Here is a 19,727-nt window from a genome sequence, read left to right as displayed (position 1 = left end):
AAAAGTCACAAATTAAATAAAATATTCTCTATTTTAAATTACTATCATGCAACTATCACAGATAAAATTTTTTAACCAAATATTCAGTATTCAGCCGAATATTTGGTTAGAATTTAAACCGAATATTTGGTATTCTTTTAAATTTGGCATTAGGTGCATCTCTATAAAAAAACCCAATTTGTACCATAATACAAAAAAAAAAAAAAAAAAAACTTTCTAAAAAAATTCATTGTATTTTGCAAATAACAATTTTTACTATGTTGCGAGTGTGATTACACAGCTGGGGTAGGGGCTGTCCTAATTTTCCTAATATTTTAAAAACTGCTCTGAAATTCTTAACATTTTGAATTTTGTCTTAAATATCTTACAATTTTCATTATTTTAACTCACTTTTTTGACAGAAAAAAAGAAAATCCCACTAAAATTGATTCAAACTTTTTCTATTAGTCTTATTTACTTACATTGTTTATAGGTCGCAAACTAATGTATGAAATAGCAAATACTGGACTTGAAGATTTAAATTTTTAGCAAGTGCCCAATTGACTTTTTAAGCCTAGAAGTAGCCATTTTATCAAGTACTTTTCAATGAAAACAATAAGGCAATCTTAAAATACTACAACAAAATGATACAGTATGGAGAGAGGTATCACTTATGAGACTTGTTCATATTTCATACATAGTGTATATGAAAAACCAAAGTTCAATTAATAATGTCACAAACATCAACTCTTCTTAAAAAAATTTAAATGTGTTCAAATAAGTAAAAAGAAAAAGAAAATATAGTTTTTAATTTGGTCATAAGTGAAGAAGTTGAAAGTTTACATGAAAATCGTAAAATGTATTCTGTTATGTTATATATAATGAGGGAGTACTTATGAATAGTGAAAAAAACACGTTTTGTTCCATTCTGAATTCTCACAAATGTTATTAGGAGTGACAGACACATTTCCCCATTTCATAACCACCTGCTTAAATAAACTTTAGTTTTGTGAATTTTTATTGAAATAACTTTTATTATTTGTTATTATAATTGTGATGTACAGTACAACCTCGTTTATCTGGACCTGGAACCAAAGGCTATTCGAATAATAAGGGTAATAAGCGAAACATAGTCTTAAAAAAGCAGACTTTTATTACAGAAAAAAACTGCTTTGTAACAAAACTACATACAGTGAAACCTGTGTAAGTTGACCACTTGCGGTGCACTATTTTAGTGGTCAACTTAAACAGGTGGTCAACTTATAGAGGTTGAATTATATGATATAGATCTAATTCTGTGCCTGGAAATAGAGGTCAACTTCGACAGGTGGTCAACTTACAAGGGTGGTCAACTTTACAGGTTTTACCGTAGCATCATTTCTGGCAAATGCTGTATCATTCATGATTCAGCTACAGTAGTGTTGAACTGAAGCTCCTAAAACACTGTGTTTGTTACTCTAGTACAGTGTTCTCCACACTTTTTTCCCCGAAGGGCCATTTTGGAAAATTTCTTGAGAGTTGTGGGCCAATATCCAAATAGAGACAGCTCATTATTACTTCAGAATTACAGGCAAATTTGTGTAGTAAAACATCAAAATGTAAAGAATAACTTTTCAAAATTTTTTAAATAATTTTTTTTTTATTAAATAAGCATTGTTGTGGCATCCCCAGAATGCAAAACATGTTTCAAATTTTTATCAAATTTTCAGTTTTTATCCTTCAGATGTCCAATTGATCAACACCGGAAGTAAAACAATTTCCTCTCGTTAAAACTAATATGCATTAATCACTGCATTAAAACATTAAATAATCAAAATTTCTTTAAAATGTATTGCAAAAAGGCTTTTTTCAGTAGCTGTTAACCGCATTTAAATTTTCTTAATTAATCGTCATTTGATATTATTCATGAGTAAATTCGATTCATCATTTGATTTAACATTTTGTGTATCTTTATTAAGTCTGTCATTGACTTAGGAATTTTCTCCAATAACTTTTTCTAGTTTCTTTCAATGGGAGTCTTTCCATTTTTTCTAATGAAGCAAAACACACACAAAAAAAATGTAATGAATGTTAGATTAAGGCAGAATACTGTAGCAAGTCAACACCGGAGCAGAGTTACATAAATATTTTAATGAAAGGAAAGGCATTGGATTTATCCTAGGATGTGCATTGTGCAATCAGAAACTCCTGACATTTTAATACAAAAGAATGTCTCACAGTTGAGTTAAATTTGGTTAGTAACTATGATTCTATTGATTTATGCATCTGATATCCGCTCCGCTAACCCAGGCCAGATTTTAGAAGCTCAAGGCCCACTGTTGTCCCACAGGCCATAGTTTGGCGACCCCTGCTCTAGTGCTGTGCTTTATTTTACATTGTATGCTACAGTTGTGCCTTTAATCAAAAGAAAAAACCGAGTATTATCAATATTCAATAAATTACCGCCCATTAGCCAGGGCTAAAGCAGAAATACGTGAAATACATCTTCAATCTTCGAATTGAACCGAACCATTGCTTCGGTCACTCGTCTGGTCTGCTAATTCTATATTAGCTTCCAGTTTGTTTCGCACTCTTGGCTTCCTTAAGAGGTTTTCCAGCTCCAACTCAGTCATTTTCCTATGCCGGGCTGATGAGTGCTAATAAGCACGAAACTGCAGTCCTCGGCTGGAAATGACTGAGCTGGCGGTGTATCCTTTTTTTTGTTAACTCTACAAATTTTAATGGATAAACCAGAGATCTAGATAAATGAAGGTGGGATAAACAAAGTTCTACTGTATGTATGTTTTTAGATTTATTTTTATAAAGTTTTAAATCTAGGGTTTTTTTTTTTTTAAACGGGAAAGTGGACTAAGAAAATGGCGTAACTGTGTGATTTGAGCATATTTGTATTCCTTAAAATATACGAATATATGCTGTTGGGGGGGGCGGGGGAGAAGACCAGCACTATTGGAAACGAAAGGAAAAACTCTACAAATAAACGATTAAAGATAATCATTAGTGTCCACTTTTAAAAGGGTTTCATTTATGTTACTGTAATTACAATTATTTGAAAAATTTTGCATGCTTGTAAGACTGGAACCACCTTTGTTTTTGGAGAAGTTTGTTTTAAGAATGTAATTTTTTTAACAAGTCACTGAATTTACTTTGTTCTTAGCTGATTCTGATCGTATATATATGCAATCTAACATTAACAATCCTTCTCAGAACCTATTAGAAAGCTCTGCAAGATCTAGTTGTCTTTAAGTTCAAAAAAAGGAAATTTTCTGATAACATTTCTTTATTATGAGATTTTATATTTATTAGAATAAGTTAAAAGTTTTTCTGTTTTTAATTTGTAAGAGCAAAGTATCATGTGCAATTTTTGTTGCACGTGCAAGGAAAAAAAGATGCAGACCAAGATGAGTTAGTGGCTTGTTTTAAAAATGTTTTCATGAACTGATATTTTCGTGATCAGCCAGGATTCATCTGAGATATAACATCTTTTATTCCTTTGTATTGAAATATCCAGATTTTCTGTAAAAGCAAGAGAGAAAAACCTTATGTTGCTGCATTGTCTTTCTGCATTGACACGAGCTATTTAGAAAACTAAATATTGTTTTCATGACATTTTTCCCATCTCAATGCTGACGAAAATATCAATCTTTTTTTTAAGTAGGATCTCTAAAGCAAATTTTGTTTCCTAAATTTTTGCAGAAGTTGTTTCAAACTATGGAACATATCCTCCGTCTGGTGAGAGAGAACTTGTCCCTTACCTTTGTATGGGTCCTCTGTGTAGATATGCCACAGATTTGAATCCTATGATGAGAGTATTGGCTGGCAAAAATGCATCGCTATTGCGGTTAGAGTTCCCAGTAAGTATTGCTTTTGTTTTAAATTTGTTAAAAAGTAAAATTATTTTTTCATCTAAAGCAATTAAACTTAATGGAAAAAATATTGCACACACACTGGGGTTGTCTAGAAGTTACACGTTTTCAGAAGGTGCTACCAGTCTGTTGGCACTTCAGTGAGATGACATCTGCCTCCAGCTCAGTTATTGTCTATTCCAGGATGATGCCTCCATAACAAGGATGAAGCTGCAGTCTCTGATTGCCATAACCAGGCTGTTGGTATATTGTATGCAGACTACTTGTCTTGTCAGAAGGATTCCATAAGAATCAAAAAGTGGCAAACCCTGCCTTAAAATATTCACTTCATAGGCGGATTTACGGGGGTGCCAGGGGGTGCGCCGCACCCCCAACATTTTTGGTCGGATTTTCAACAACAAAAAAAAAATAATAATAAATAAAAATAAATGAAATATATTTTATCAGGAGAAAATTTGAATTTCTCCTCAGGAATTTCGTAAAACAACTTATATTTATCTACAGCTACAATGCAAGTAAATTTACTTGAAAGCAAACCCAAAAATACAATATTATGCAGTTTATTATGTAACCCGGTCACTACACACATCGCCAGTGCGAGAAAAATTGTGCTACGTATTAAGAAGAATTTTTATCTATTTAAAAAAAGAAAGACAATAAATAATTACATGCATCAAATTAACACATTTCTTAAATGATTTATTATTCAGTGCTGTATTACAGAATTACTGTATGTATATTCTGTAATTGGATATTTACTGGAAAATCATTACAATTTCTTTTTATTTGAAACCATAGCTAATAAAGTCAAAAAATGTGAATATTGTAATAATACACTTCCTCATAAACGATATAAACTGTTTAAAGTCAAGTCCTTACACATCACTCCAGTAAAGAGTGCTATAAAATCGCTCTGAAATCAACCAAAAACCAGCATTTTTACTGTAAATTTTCAAAGATTTCTGAAAGAATGCCCCCTTCCCCAGACCCCCTGTTTGTCCTGGGAATACCCCCCAAGGTTGCCACTGAGTTCCTCTACCAAAAATAGTTGATTTAGTAGCCGATGAAAAGTAGCTACCATATGCATAAAATAGTTTCTAAAATAGTCATTTACCTATTAAAAAATGTCATTTATATCATATTAATGCAATGAAACTTCAATAGACACCACTCACAGCAATGGGATAGACCTATACGTGGAGCAAATTTTTCCTAAACAACCCTTGAAAAAGAAAACTTTAAAAAACATATTCCAAACTTTAGTCCAACTCTTTTGAATAAACACTAGAGAAATCAGTATTGACACATTCTGGTATAATTTCTCTTTGTCTGACTGTTAATTAAATGCAACAGTAAAAGACTGACTGTATAAAAAGAGCTAGAAGCACTGCAATCGTGATATTTTCGATCGAAAGAAAATTAGCCATCGTTTTCAAAAAATGAATGCATAATACGGATACAAGCAATTAAAAACCGAAAAACACTAAAAAAGAAGCAGTAGTGGAAACAAACTTTTTACAGAAATCACGTTTGCAAAATCTAACCCTTTACAAAAATTGCACTCGGAAAAACGATACCTTTAAAAATATCGCGATCGGCAAACACGAAATTTTTTAAACAAAAATATAAACATGATATTTCTATGGTCGTGAATGTTTATTACATTTCATTTTACCTCATAATGAACGATTTTTTCAAAAATTAAACGCTGTAAAACTTTTCCTCCTCCCCCCCCCCAGGCGGTAAACTTATAAGCGAATTTTCATTTTTTTCAACTTATTTTTTCCTCCTAGGAGGAAAAGAAAGTAAAATTCACTAAAATAGTCACCGGTCTTTTTACAATTGATTGCAAAATAGTCGTTCATGCCCATGTTTTGACTAGAATAGTCGCCCTAATAACCATTGCCACCATTGGCAGCACTGTACGTACCCCCCCCCCCCCCGATATTATTGCACCCCCAGATTTCACAGTCTAAATCCGCCTATGATTCACTTTTTCTCAAAATTGCACATAACTTCTTAATTTTTAAGTACAAACAGTTGGACAGTAAGAAAATTTAACCAAAATTTGTTGATCATTGTCTGCCTATAAATTCCCAGTGAAAATCAAGTACCTTATAAACTCGCGTATAAGCCGAGAAATTTATTACAAAAAATGATGTTTAAAGTGAGGAGGCCAACTTATACGCAGGGCAGAATTTCTGAAAATTTTCAAAGAATAATTCTTAGAAATAACACTCCAAGACGTGAGTATTTCTCTGATTTAGGCCAAATCTTTTAAGCAGATGCTAAAGCAGTAAATACTTACACATTCTGCTATGATTTTATATGGTCTGACTGTGAAATAAATAATTACAGTAAACGCGAATAAATAATTAGACTGTGCGGAAGGTGCATGAATTACCGCATTTGTGAATTTCGGCTAATTAATGCTCAATTTTTTAAAATAATGCAATATGGCTGCAGCGTAAAATGTTATTGATATTAGATCAAAATGAAGGCAACAAGTAATGAAAATCATAACAGCAAAATGGGACCCTTTACAAAAAAAAAACGTGATCGCAGAAGTGAACCCTTTTTGTGCTAGACAAAAAAAGTGTACGTTTTTTTAACATTCACTTCATTTCATTTTATTTTTCTCTTTTTATAACGTTAAAATTAAAAATTAGAGGCAAAACGCTCCCCATGCTTTCAGAAAGTGAGAACTCATCTTATAAATCGGGTTTTCAATTTTTTTCCGATTTCCCCCCCTAAAAGTTGGGGGTTCGACTTATGCACGAGTATGTATGGTAAATTTATATATGGTATGTATGGTTTATTTACTGTGCATAGTCTTGTTAATTTCGTATTATTCTTAACGCATTAACAAAAGTTAATTAAAAAATTATTCGAGAAATGTATATTTTTAGCCCTATGAGAACTGTAAAATATGTGAGTGTAATAATTCTTTGGAATATATAATTTTAATATATTTATTAACAAAAACATAAGCATTATTCACTGAATATTTTAAAAACTGTAATATGTCAGGTATAGACAGACATTTTTAAATGATAATACATTTTTACAATCATAAAATTTATGATAATATTTTTGCTGTAGGTTGTGATGAAAGAGCTTAAAATTTATTATATTGAAGATGTGGGCAACCATGTCATGTTTAGCAAGGTGGAAGCTGACATGGTGAAAGCTATACACAAAGTAAGATTTTGTGCTTATTTTTATTTTCTTGAGATTAGTTAATGGGAATACTTTGAAGTTTTTGTTTTCCTGTTTTTGTTGTATTTGTTTTTATGCTTAAAAAGTACATTTTCTTTAAGGTTTTGCATCATTTTGAAAATGCATACAAGATAACACCACGAAAGTTAGAACTTCCAGCATTGAAATCCATGTATTTAATCTGGGCGTCTTCCATATCAAACTGCAAAGCACCGACTTTCTCTGATGAACTTGCAGAGCGCAAAGGCCATATTGGTTTTAAGACTGAGTTTTTGCAGTGGCTCATTGGACAGTCACGGTTTACATTCCCTGCCATCGCTCTAGGTCTTGTGGAGAGTTCTGCCCTGGAACAAAGTGACTATTTCCTCAACAAGGGTCAGGATCTCCGCAAAGAGTTGGAAGAAATTCTAGGAGATGATGGCATTTTGTTGTTCCCTTCTCATCCCACGTGCGCTCCCCACCACAATGAGCCTCTCTTCAAGCCCTTCAATTTCATGTACACCGGCATATTTAACATCATGAAGTTTCCTGTCACTCAGTGTCCACTGGGATTGGGCAGTGAGAATTTGCCGATTGGAGTGCAGGTTGTAGCCAATGCTTATAACGATCGCCTGACCATGGCAGTCGCTGTTGAGTTGGAGAAAGCTTTTGGAGGTTGGGTTCCTCCATGTGCTGTTGAATGAAACTTTAATAAATGACGGTGCAGCAAATATTCCTTTGATGTTGATGTAAATTATTGTAAATAACCTGTTCATTTTCAGATCATGAAAAAAGATTCATTAATAAATTCTTTATAAATATTAAAAACAATTTCAATGATCTGTGTGAAAATGTTTATTTCGTTATTTTTTTCATTTACATACTTTTTTTTGTGATATATTCTTTTTTTTGTGAGAAATTGAAATTGAACATGACTTCTAATCACTGTCTATATTTAACAAAGCATTTACCCTCAACTTTTTCGCTCTCCATTTAAAAGCAATTTAGAATCACCCTAATTGGAATGTACTGCAACTCAACGACGTTTAAATAAATTGTTTTATATATAGTTTTTATAATTTTTTTTATCTTGTTTAAAGCTTTATGGACCTCGACAATCTAGAATCAACAGGACTGCAGTGATTCCAGATTTTAAAGTTTTTTGGGTGCCGGTAATCGCTTAAAAACAAAGTTTTATAACCCTGTAATATATCATGCAAATGAAAACCTTTCCCTGAGAAAATAAAGGACTATCAAGTTGAGCGAATTAGGAATAAATTTGAAGAGAAAACACTAAAAAAATGAGGTTAGAAGTTAGGATAAGACTTTCCAGGAATCGAGTACTGACTCATTCAGCTATGATTTTATACTGTCTCGTGCTTAATTCGTGAATTTTTTGTTCAGTTGTGTGCTCATTTTAAAAAGTTTTTTTTTAAAGTAAGAAAGAAAAGAAAAAATTAATGGGAAAAGAAAAATTTTACTCATGTTAATTTGGAAACACAATAAATTCATGATTGTGAAAACAAACCAACCCTCTACAAAAGTCGCAATTGCAAAAATGAAACCTTTTCATAAAAGGCTGAAAGCTGTATTACATTTTGTTTTCCTTCTAAGCAACTCATGTGCAGGACCGTCATTTGGGCAAACAGTGGGTAGATTTTTAAAACATGACTTGCCTGCCTGTATGTATGCAGCCAACAGTCTTGGATGTAGCAATATTTGTATAACCAATTTTTCTGAGCTCTTTTAATGCATTTGGCATTAGTTTATGACATGGCATGTCATCTTGAAGTCCCCCGCACCTACAATTTTCACGGTTCATCTTTTTCAGATGTTGGGGAGATCCCCCGACAAATCGGACTTCAGTGACACATTAGTTTATGAGAAGGACTTCCATATTTGGCAGAAAGGAGTTGGACAATGGAATCCAGGTGCCCTGTCATGGTTAAAATTTATCAACGAGAATAAAATATTACCAAATTGAGAATTCTTTGCCACAAACATAGGGTTCAGGGACAAATCTTTGTGTTGAAAACTTGGGCAGTTTTCAACATCACTGGGTAGGGAAAATACTCTATGGTCACTTTAACCCCCGGGGGGGGGGGGTGTATATTTGTTTCTGCTTGCGACACCTAGTCATACTGGAAAAAAGGTACGACCTCACTCTACGCGAGTAGAACAATTTTTAAGGTTTGTTTCAATAATTAATATTAGAAACATTTATAAACCACTTTGAACTTTGGGAGATTAATCATTTATTCACCCTAATAACTACCTTACTGCCACACTAGCATAAGTTCAAAAATTACGAATTCTATTTTAATAGTGCATTGTATAGTGAAATCCTATTCCACATCGAGCAATGTACACATAATTCTAATAAAATGATATATAAGACTATAAAAGACTATATGATATAAAAGACTATAAAAACACGCTTTTGTAGCAATATGAACTAAAAAGTAAAAAATAATTTTTCGATGTAAAGTATGATGAAACAATTCACCAAGCAATTAACTTTAATGTTAAAAAAAAATGTGGGGCGTTGCCTATTTATATTTTTGCAAGGACAACAAATGGAAGAAATTTAAAACAATTGATATGAAGCCCTCCGCCCACGCTTTTCTTTACGTTAAAAGTTAATTTTTGGTCAATTATTTTATACTTTTTTAACACTCAAAGTTTATTTTTAGTTTATATTGCTACAAAAGCGTGTTTTTTTTTAGTGTTTTAAACTATTATTTTATTTTGTTTTTTTTAGTTTCACTTGTTTTGCAAAAAATATTAATTTTAGCATAGTTTAAGATTTTCTGTATGCATGAAATCCCCCCCCTAACCCCCGACTAAAGGGCTCGGGAAACATTCGAAACGGGGATCGCTCGAACTCCAAAAAGAATAATGATACTTCCTAAGATGTAATAGTCAAGCTCTAAAAACTTTCAACTGCTCCGATAAATTGCCTGTGTAATCCAGCTAATCCATACCATTCATTAATGTATGTGTGTGTGGAAATCATATTGATATTACTTTAAAAGTTTGAGATACATTTTAATAAAATCATTGTTCAACAATGACCCTGATCAACCATGAGTTTTCATTTGAAGGCTTACCTACATTTTAGCATGAAATTAGTTTACAACAATCAAAATTCACGTTCTAATTACCTTGGAACATTCGAACAAATTTTAATCTGATGCAGAAAAACTAGGGGCTTCTATCAATATTTAATTCTAATTTATGCGAGCATTTTTCGTCCTCGTATTAAAGGATTTATGCGAAAATTGATAAAAACTGGAATAAATTAATAACTAATGGTTAATTAATGAATTTCATTATAGAATATTTCATTGCCATCTGGTCTGAGGTCGCATGCTAAATTTCAAATGAATCCGATCGCAAGAAGTGGGCGAAATTTGAGCTGCAAGATTCTGTTACCAGATACATACATATATACATACATGCACAGGCACATAGCTAGAACTTTGTTAAGGGGGGGGTCCAAGGTTGCACGAACTTCAAAAGTGGAGGCATGCTAAAGCAGAATTAGTAGCTGATAATTACACAAGACTAAGATAAATCCAATTAAAACTGATCATTAAATTTAATTAACTAAAATTAATTAAATAATTGAAATTAATAGAGTCATTAGTTAAAATTAGTTAACAAAAAGTTTATGTTAAGTGGTAAATTAATTATTGTCTGTTTGTAAATTAACATTAAACTGAAAGTTATCACATACAAAGTTTCCAAATATGGGTGAACCTCTGTCCTCCTGAAAATAAGTGATATATTTTCTATTAATAAAAAGGGCACGATAAAAGAAAAACGGAAAACGAAAACTGTTCTAGAAATTACTTGGAAAATGCATGCGATAATTTAGTAAAATATTAAAGCTTTGTAATATATTTCAACAAAATATGTACATTTGTACCTATGCCATTTTATTTGAAAATTAGAAAATCACCCGTCAAGGCATGACGAGTGAAAATTGCTTCAACTCTTCTTCATTTGAACGAAGCAATTGCCTGTTTGGTGATATTTTGATAGTTGAAATTTTAACTCTATCACCAGTGGATTAACCCTAAACTCCAGTAGATAACGTTCATTGTTTTCGCTTCTTCATTCCTCTGATATGACACAGTCTTACCAGTAAAACTGTTCAAGTTACCGGATCGAGTTCAACCTTGTCACAATAGAGCCTTTCCTTGCATGTTAAGCATCACCAAGACATATTATCGAATTACATATCATGTCGTGGTGCGAATTCATTGTTGAAACACACGGGTTACTCAATCATCGGCATTATTTATATGAGGATAAATAAATCTATTTCTATGGAGTCGAATGTATAACTATATGAATGTTACATAACATAACCCTGTCCGATTTGAACAACATTTCAGGCAAAATCGCACAACTCTCTCAACGAAAATATTAACGAGGTTTCATTTAAAAAGCTTGAATTAGTTTTTATTTATTTACATTTTATAATATTCTTTTGATAACACGAAATAGAATGATATTTCCAATTTTATCCGTTTTCTAATTATCATTCCTAATCATCAATTAAAAGCTTGAACAAACTATTAACTCTTTGAGGGACGGAGGCTTCCTTTGTTGCAACCATTTTTATATATATTTTTTTTCTTTCTTCAGCCAACTGACACAGTGATTTCAGTTAGCTGAAAAAAAAAAGAGAAGCAAGAAATAAATGGTGTTCTCAAGTGAAGTCGCTATTCCTCAAAGGGTGAAAGCTGTTCGAAAAAATTTTAAATATCGGAAAAGGTGTATTGCCGCTTTTTATCATTATTTTTTTTTCTTTCACACGGGGCTGTGTTAGAGGCTTTAGCCTTTTTCGGAACAAGTGCGAACCAACGATATGGCATCCAGTCATTCATGTGCCACCATTAAGACGCGGATGTGAATTTCACAGGAAAATTTGATGCCCAGTTTCCACCAGATGGAGACACCTGAGTTCTCTTCGATGCGAAACTGCAAATGGAATTTAATTTTGTCAAGAGTATTCATAGTCAAACGACCTAAGGGATCTTTTACATGCCGATTAATGGAATGTATACCTAATGAATTAAATTAAGCATCTGTGTAATTTTATTTTAACACCATGTTGTTAATTTTAACAACAATACATATCATATTTTACGACGCAGGTAATGATTTTTTTCTTCAATACGATGTTAGCAAAACACTCTATTGCAAGAAATAGTAAATATCTTTAGCTTGAAGAAAATAAGTGTTTTAAAAAAAAAAAAAGGCAATATATAAAAGAAAAGCTCAAAAACATTTACCTTGTATTCACCTTTTTTGTTTCTTTGCTTGTAACGCAGTAAATAGCGGTAATTTTCACCTAGTAATCAGTGGCGGATTGGTTGAAAAGATCGGCCCTGGCATCAGGAGAAATAGCGGCCCCATAGCTCTTATAGATATTAAACTTTACCTAACGATTGGGATATCACTTAAATATGAGGAAATTATTCTTAACAAGAAGTTCCGTCTAGAACTAGACGAGCCTACTTTCCCGTATACCCATACTACTTTCTAGTACCTGATCAATATTCTCAAAAATAGCTAAAATCGCAAATTTTTTCAAACATATTTTTTTAAATATTTTAAGCTGATTTCTAGGAATAAAATATTCCTTACTTTTCTTCAAAAAAACGAACAAATAAAATAGCAGCACCTTTTAAACAAAGCAGCTAATACACTTCTTTCCATTAAAAAATTTTTTTAACAGCTTTCAAAACGAAAAATTAATAATAAGTTCATTAAAATAAATACATCATATAAAAAAAATCGTTTCTTTTTCCCCTGTTGCCGAAAATAATTTTTTAAACGAATTAATGCACTTACCAAAATAAAAAAAAACAATAAAATGTCAACTTAAAGAAATAATTTTCATTGTCAAAAAAAAAAAAATCGTCTGCGCATATTTTTCGAGTTTATTCACCGAAAACTAAATACCTAAATTAAAACTTTAGCGTGAAAATAAAAACAAATCATATCAACAATAATTATTTCACAGTTAAAATCACAGCAGCGGAGTCGGAGTCGGAGTCAATCTCATTTTGGGATAAAAGAGTCGGAGTCGAATATCCAAGAATCGGAGTCAGTCATTTGTCCTCCGTGTATAAATGTTTGCCAAAGCTACGAAGTCAGAGTCGAAGTCGGGGAGTCGGAGTCCGATTAATTGTCGGGAACAGGAGTCAGAGTCGGTGTCAGGTCCCCCTAAATTCTCGGAGTCGGAGTTGGGAGTAGGTCGTCAAGAGTTATTTCCAACAAAGTTTGTTTGAAGTAAATCCGCCTTCAAGTACGGAATCTACATTGACTTTCAGTTTCCCCGTAGGCGCTAATGTTAAGGGATTTGAACTGTTCAAAATTGAACGGAAAATTGTTCAAATCAAAAAGATATCTTATATACAAGTTTTTTATCAAAAGCTTTTTCCTACAAAGTTTGTTTGAAGCAAATTCGCCTCACAGTTCGGAATTGCTTTGAATTTCCCCGTAGGCGCTAATGTTAAGTTTTTTTGAACTGTTCAAAATTGAACAAAAAATAGTTCAAATCAAAAAGTGAAATATGGGAATGAGGTGTCCTCGCCGAGATCTTTCGAACAAAAAAAAGTTTGTTCGAATCGGACTATTCATTCAAAAGTTATTAGGGGGGGACAGACAGACAGACCGACAGACAGACAGACCGACAGACAGACCGACAGACATTTTTCCCCATCTCAATACCCTACTTTCCAATTTTTAATTTTTCAATATTTATTTAATTATTTTATTTATTTTTGACTTTTTTTTGTTTTTCACGATATTTTTAAGATGCATTAAGCCTTCTTTCATGCTTTTTTCTTCTTTTTCTGACTTTTACTGGGAAAGTAGGCTAAAAACTAAATATGTTTTATTTAAACAAAATTTAACAGATAGGAACGCTTCTGCGCTTTAATGATGAACAAATTGATGCAGTTTTAGCTAACCCTTATTTTAGGGAAAAATTGTGATTGTAATTCTCCATTTAAGTATTTTTATAATGCCCGGAACTTGATTGAATATTTCCGTAATGATAACACTGTTTGGCTAGTATGTCCTTTTCTGCAGTCATAACAAGTAAATTAATTCCCCTGTTTTATGATACTGATCTAGCGATGTTCATGGGTAAAAGACTAGGACCGTCTTAGAACGTGATTGGTCCCTCGACCCAAACATACATTATTGGGCCCTGTCCATAAACATTCCTCTTTTTATACTACCATACCCCGACGACCCCCCCCAGACTCGATACGAGGTCAAAAACCTGGTGGGAGGGGTCGGGTACGAGTTTGACAGTCCCTTATTGTTATTTTTTTTTCAAACGCATGTATCAATACAAAGAGAGAGAGAGAGAGGGGGGACTTAGCTTTCTGGCTTTTGGGAGTCATTAAAGTATTATAGCAATATAAACTTAATGGAAAGATTAACATTGAGTCTGAAATAGGGGGGTCCAGAGGGCCTCTCCCCCGGAAAATTTTCAAAATTGTAGTCTTAAAAACTACAATATTTGGTGATGTTAGTGGAGCGTAGGTTCAGGGTTTCTCCTGCTGCAATTTTTCGGAAGTGGAAATCCAAAAACAGAATTTTGATTTATCTTCGAGTACATGCTATGAAGAGCGGTTCCCGGGGCTCTCCTCTGAAAGTTAAAAAAAAAATTTAGCTCTGAAAACGCAGTTTTTGAAGATCTTTGGTGATTTTAAGTCGAGATAGATTCCGAGATCATCCACCAGAAAATTTTCAAATTGAAGTCTCAAAAGCCTTTTTTGGTAAAGACTAGGGCACCGCAGTTACTCGAAAGTTAAAATCCAAAAAACGAAATTTTTGCTGACCTTCAGTGATGTTAGGAAAAGGAGTTTTCAGGAGGCTCACCCCGGAAAATTTTCGAAATTGAAGCAATAAAAACGAGATTTAAAACGTTCTTCATTGATGATGCCGAGAGAGAGGAGGGGATGGGGCACTTTCCAAGAAAATTTTTGGTACTGTTAATTTAAGAACACAGTTTTAGACAATTTTTGGGAATATTAAAAAAAAAAAAAATGGGAGGGGTTCGAGTGCTTTCCTCCAGCAAATTTTTGAAACTGGAATTCCATGTTATGGCGGGAGGCCATATGTTGCGGGAGGAGGTTTATGGCCATGTTTGGCTGTTCTCTTATGAAGTTATTCAAATTTTTTAAAACTGGAATTCCATGTTATGGCGGGAGGCCATATGTTGCGGGAGGAGGTTTATGGCCATGTTTGGCTGTTCTCTTATGAAGTTATTCAAATTTTTTAAAAATATTTTACGGAAAAAAATATTTTGTCACTTTTATTCGAATTGTTATAAACAGGGTCGCCGTGAGCAAAAGGGGAAAAAATGACATAGGTCATTTTTTTTCACAGGCCCCCTTCTACACCTTTCACCATTAGGATATTTTACCCTCTGCACGAGTTCAATTCCGAGCTGGGCCCCTATTCTCCAACTAAGCTCACATGACCTCACGTCGGCCCTTGTTGTAAGTTGCATTTTAGAGCAATTGTGAATTGTTATTTATAAATAAAAGCGTCAAAGAAACCAAAAGTATTTTAACTTTTTACGACAGCTAAGGTTTCCCTGTTTTTTTTTTTTTTTTGCTGTTAGTAGACAGGCCCGAAATATTTTGCTGTTAATTGATCGGCCCGCCGGCTGTATCCGCCACTGCTAGTAATTTATAGTTAAATGCACATGCCTGTTTTTTGTTACGTTTAATGCTACCTTCACAATTTACTAAAGATGGATGCATAGATGCTAATTAAATAACTCCTTAGTACTAAGCCAGTGAATAACAATCAGAAAATGTATTCCAATGATGCAAATACAAATATGTTTTATGGAACAACATCGAATAAGATTTTTTTTCGTCAATTAAAAACTAACTCTTTTTCTTTTGGGATCATAGAATCACAATTCAGTAATATTTAAAAGTAATAATTTCTAATAAATTACTTATTACATGCGTTAATATGGCCGAACTTGTAATTTCATAAACTAATCACAGTAAAATATTCAAGTAATTTTCAATTTAATTTTTCTATAAAATTTTGATACCGTAAAAAGTTTGTTACATCAACTTCAAGTTTTATTTATTCATTTATTTTACCTTCAAACACGATTTTTTTTTGGGGGGGGGGGGGGGCATTTAATATGTTCCATGATCATGCTTAAATATTGGGGGGAAAACATCAGTAAAAAATCTACGTAATTTGTTACTCAGAAAAGAGAGAGATGTTAAAAGAAATCTAAAAGTTCAAATAAAATTTTTATCAAAATATAAAATGAATCTGAAATGAACCATGCCAAAAATACAGAGTTAAAATGAAAAAAAAAAAAAAAAAAAAAAAATCAGTAATTATTTTTCTCATCTTCAAACACACGAAATGTGTAGAATTTCTTTTTTCGCTGATGGCTTAGAATCTAAAATTAGTTTTTAAATGGAAAAACACATTAACACGTAAAATTGCTCGTATTATCAAGAAAACTTTAAAAGGGAGCACTGCGACTTACCTAGTTTGGGTAAACTTAATTTTCTTTTGCATACAATTTTGTTCAAGATATGTTTCCTATTCCTATAAGTATGACGTAGATAAAAACTGCGTGTTAAAACAGAAAGGAATCGGAATTCAATTACTGATTCACCGGGAACGCACCTCACTCTGGCTGTCTTTCGTACAACATGCGTCTACGAAATCCACGAAAATTCAAAAAGAAAAGAGAAAGAAATAAAGAAAACCACGCCAATGAGACTGTGGGATACGGCGGAAGTGGTAATAAATGCTTGTTTTTACTTTGCCAATGGCAATTTGTTGGACCAAGGAGAGGGGCTGAATTTCAAGGTCACAGGACCCAGCTGGTTTGAAAGTCGAAAGGGACATTTCCCCGTTTCGGACGGAGTAGGTGACACAGCAAAAAGCAGACGAAAATTGGGAACCTGCAGTTGTTGCACGAGGTTCTCGTGTTCTGAATTGACTCAAGCGCTGAGAAAATTGCCGATTACTGGGAATATTTAAGGGGAGAGAATGCTGCGTTTTATAAAATCATCATCTTTCGGAAAAATTTTGTTGATGCGAGATGCAACAACTGAGAAAAAAGGAGAGGGGTCTTTCGGGAAGGGGGGGGGATCCGGACCCCATGGACCCACCCCTTGGCTACGTCCTTGACATGCAAGTGAAGCTAATAAAAGCATGTTAAAAAAAAGAAAAAAAAAAAAAAAACTTTGTAATTATTTACCAGTGTTGAAACTGCAAGTCCCATCCTTTGTATGCCCCAGGCAAACGTTTCCCTCTGTCCTGTAAAGTAGCGATTGTGTGATTTATGTCAGTCTGTCTCTGAGGTCCTTTAAAGCCGAGCCTCGCTCGGCTTTAAAGGAATTATTTTTTGTCAAAAAGAAGATTCTGAATGTAATTAAATCAACATTTTGCTTTAAACTATCTGTTACGTTTGTTTCCACTATACAATTTTCTTGTCAGTAATTAAAATATTTTGACCTTAGTTTTGCTATGGTGAAATCGGTTTTTAAAAAAATACTTCCTTTCATACTATGATGCGTTTCACGATTTTATCCCAATCGAGATTTTCTTTTTGAATAAGTACTTTTAGTTATTACGCCAGAAAATGCTACATACAGCATGATATCCATCGAAACTGATGATCCACAAACCATTCCAACAAATGATAACAACTGTCTTAGCAAAACATAAACAATCTCAAGACATACACTTCTTCGAAATAAAATTTAGATGCGTGATTTAAAAAACATGTTAAACTATTTGAAGTGTAAAAAGAAAATAAATAAATAAAATAAAATAAAATAGGATGGTCAAGCAATAGTTTCACTTAAAAAAGAAAAAAAGCCTTACATCGACTTACATAATGCTTTTGAATTTGTTTTCAGCCAAGTGTGTTTGAAATTAACCAAAGTGGCCAATATCAGCCAAGCCTGGCAACCCTAAGCAAGTACAAATTTTAAAGCGAGAAGAGACAAATTTTCATTGTTATGGTTGCAAATCGTCTGCCTGATGCGTCAACTCACAGTTTACTTCAAGGCTTAACTCAATTTGACTTTATATTAAAAAACTGTTTTTCGTAAAAAATCGGGTTTTTACAGAAAAAACACTGATGTAGATGAACTTAGAATGCAAAACTACAATTAAATCCAAAATTTCATCCAAATCGTTAGAGCCGTTTCCGAGATAAGAAATATATATATACCCACAAGAATTGCTCGTTTAAAGATATAAGATTTATCCCAACAAACTGTGTGATAAATGATAGATCTAGATTAATAGATGTAAAATTGAGGTGAGAATAAAAAAGACTAATTCATAAAATCAGAAAAACTAAATAATAAAAAAATAATTTCATAATCAAACTACCTCACTAAAAATGTTCTTAACTTCTTTTGATAATTATTTTTAAGTTTGCATTACTGTAGGTGATAGGAAGAGGTAGCGTTCATGCAGTCGCTGTTGGTACTCAAAGGAATTTTTTTTTTTGTGTGTGTGTGTGTGTGTGTGTGTTTTTTTTTTTTTTTTGTTGACACACATCACAGCGCCCTCGGGGTGCTGATACAAGGTAATGGGTATTTTCAGTAAGTTACCGCCCTATAGCCAGGTCTGGGGCAGAAATACATGAAATACACTGCCACTTGTCTGGTCAGTAGCACTCTTGGCTTCCTTAACAGGTTTTCCACCTGCAGCTCAGTCACTTCATATGCCGGGTTTATAAGTGCTAATAAGCAGAAAACTGCAGTCCTCGGCTGGAACGACTGAGCTGGAGGTGTATTTCATGCAAGTAATGGGTGCGAGTAAAGCTACTATATAAGGAGAGCTGACTTATCTGACATTTTGTTTCCAAAATTGTCGGGGGGATAAAATGAGTATTTGTACAAATGCCTAGTTGCAGAAAACTGGCCCAAGCTGCGTGGTTTATCTAAACAATATCGCTGAATAATTCATTTCCACAGCGTTGGATTGGCAGGGATGGTCCCACTGCATGGCCACCCCGATCTCCTGACATAACACCACTGGATTTTTTTTTGTTGGGGTTTTGTTAAAGATACTTAGCAAGTTAACAGTCTCGAAGAATTAAAGCAAAACATTCAAACAGTGTAGCTACTGTTGATGTTAGCATGCTGAAACGGTCGTGGATGGAATTGGATTATCGTCTTGATATTGTTCGTGCTACGAAAGGGTCTCGTGTAGAAATTTCCTGTGGTAATAACTTAAGTTATAGGAAGAAAAAAAAAACTTTTTGAGTTATTCTATCTAACGTACTAATTAGTTTCATTGTAACCCTATTTTTTCTTTTTCAATAAATTTTTGAAGTTGTACGGATCTTTCTCGGACACTCTGTAGTTTACATTTTTCTTTGCCAAAGAAAAAACATCCGCTTCACTTGCAAAAGGGCTGGGTTCCGGTAGCGTGGTCGCTTGGCGCGTTAGACGCTGAGCAGTTCAGTCTAGGATTATTGTTTTAAAGCAACCGTAAATGTAATTCATTGTTTTGGTGATTTGTTTTGGAAGAAAAGAAACTTTTGATTTGTTTTTATCCGAGTGAAATGTACGACATTTTCTTCTTTTTTTCTGACGATGATTTTTAAATGTTCCACTGGATTCTTTTTTTTTTCTT

At 33.3% G+C, this 19,727-nt stretch overlaps 1 protein-coding gene across 2 annotated transcripts in view; it reads left to right on the top strand.

Annotated features, from left to right (window-relative positions):
- Window positions 1-8,015, top strand: part of LOC129227560 (fatty-acid amide hydrolase 2-like) — a 51,309-nt gene extending 43,294 nt beyond the window's left edge. For both annotated transcript variants that reach the window (XM_054862138.1, XM_054862139.1), the window contains 3 exons: window positions 3,673-3,830; window positions 6,945-7,043; window positions 7,163-8,015. In XM_054862138.1, the coding sequence (XP_054718113.1) occupies window positions 3,673-3,830; window positions 6,945-7,043; window positions 7,163-7,744 (839 nt within the window). In that variant the 3' untranslated portion in view covers window positions 7,745-8,015. The remainder of the gene's footprint in view (window positions 1-3,672; window positions 3,831-6,944; window positions 7,044-7,162) is intronic.
- The last annotated feature ends 11,712 nt before the right edge of the window (window positions 8,016-19,727 follow it).

This window comes from Uloborus diversus, chromosome 8 (genome assembly GCF_026930045.1).
Source record: "Uloborus diversus isolate 005 chromosome 8, Udiv.v.3.1, whole genome shotgun sequence".
Taxonomy (NCBI): Eukaryota; Metazoa; Arthropoda; class Arachnida; order Araneae; family Uloboridae; genus Uloborus; species Uloborus diversus.
This window is presented reverse-complemented; position numbering and strand designations above follow the sequence as displayed.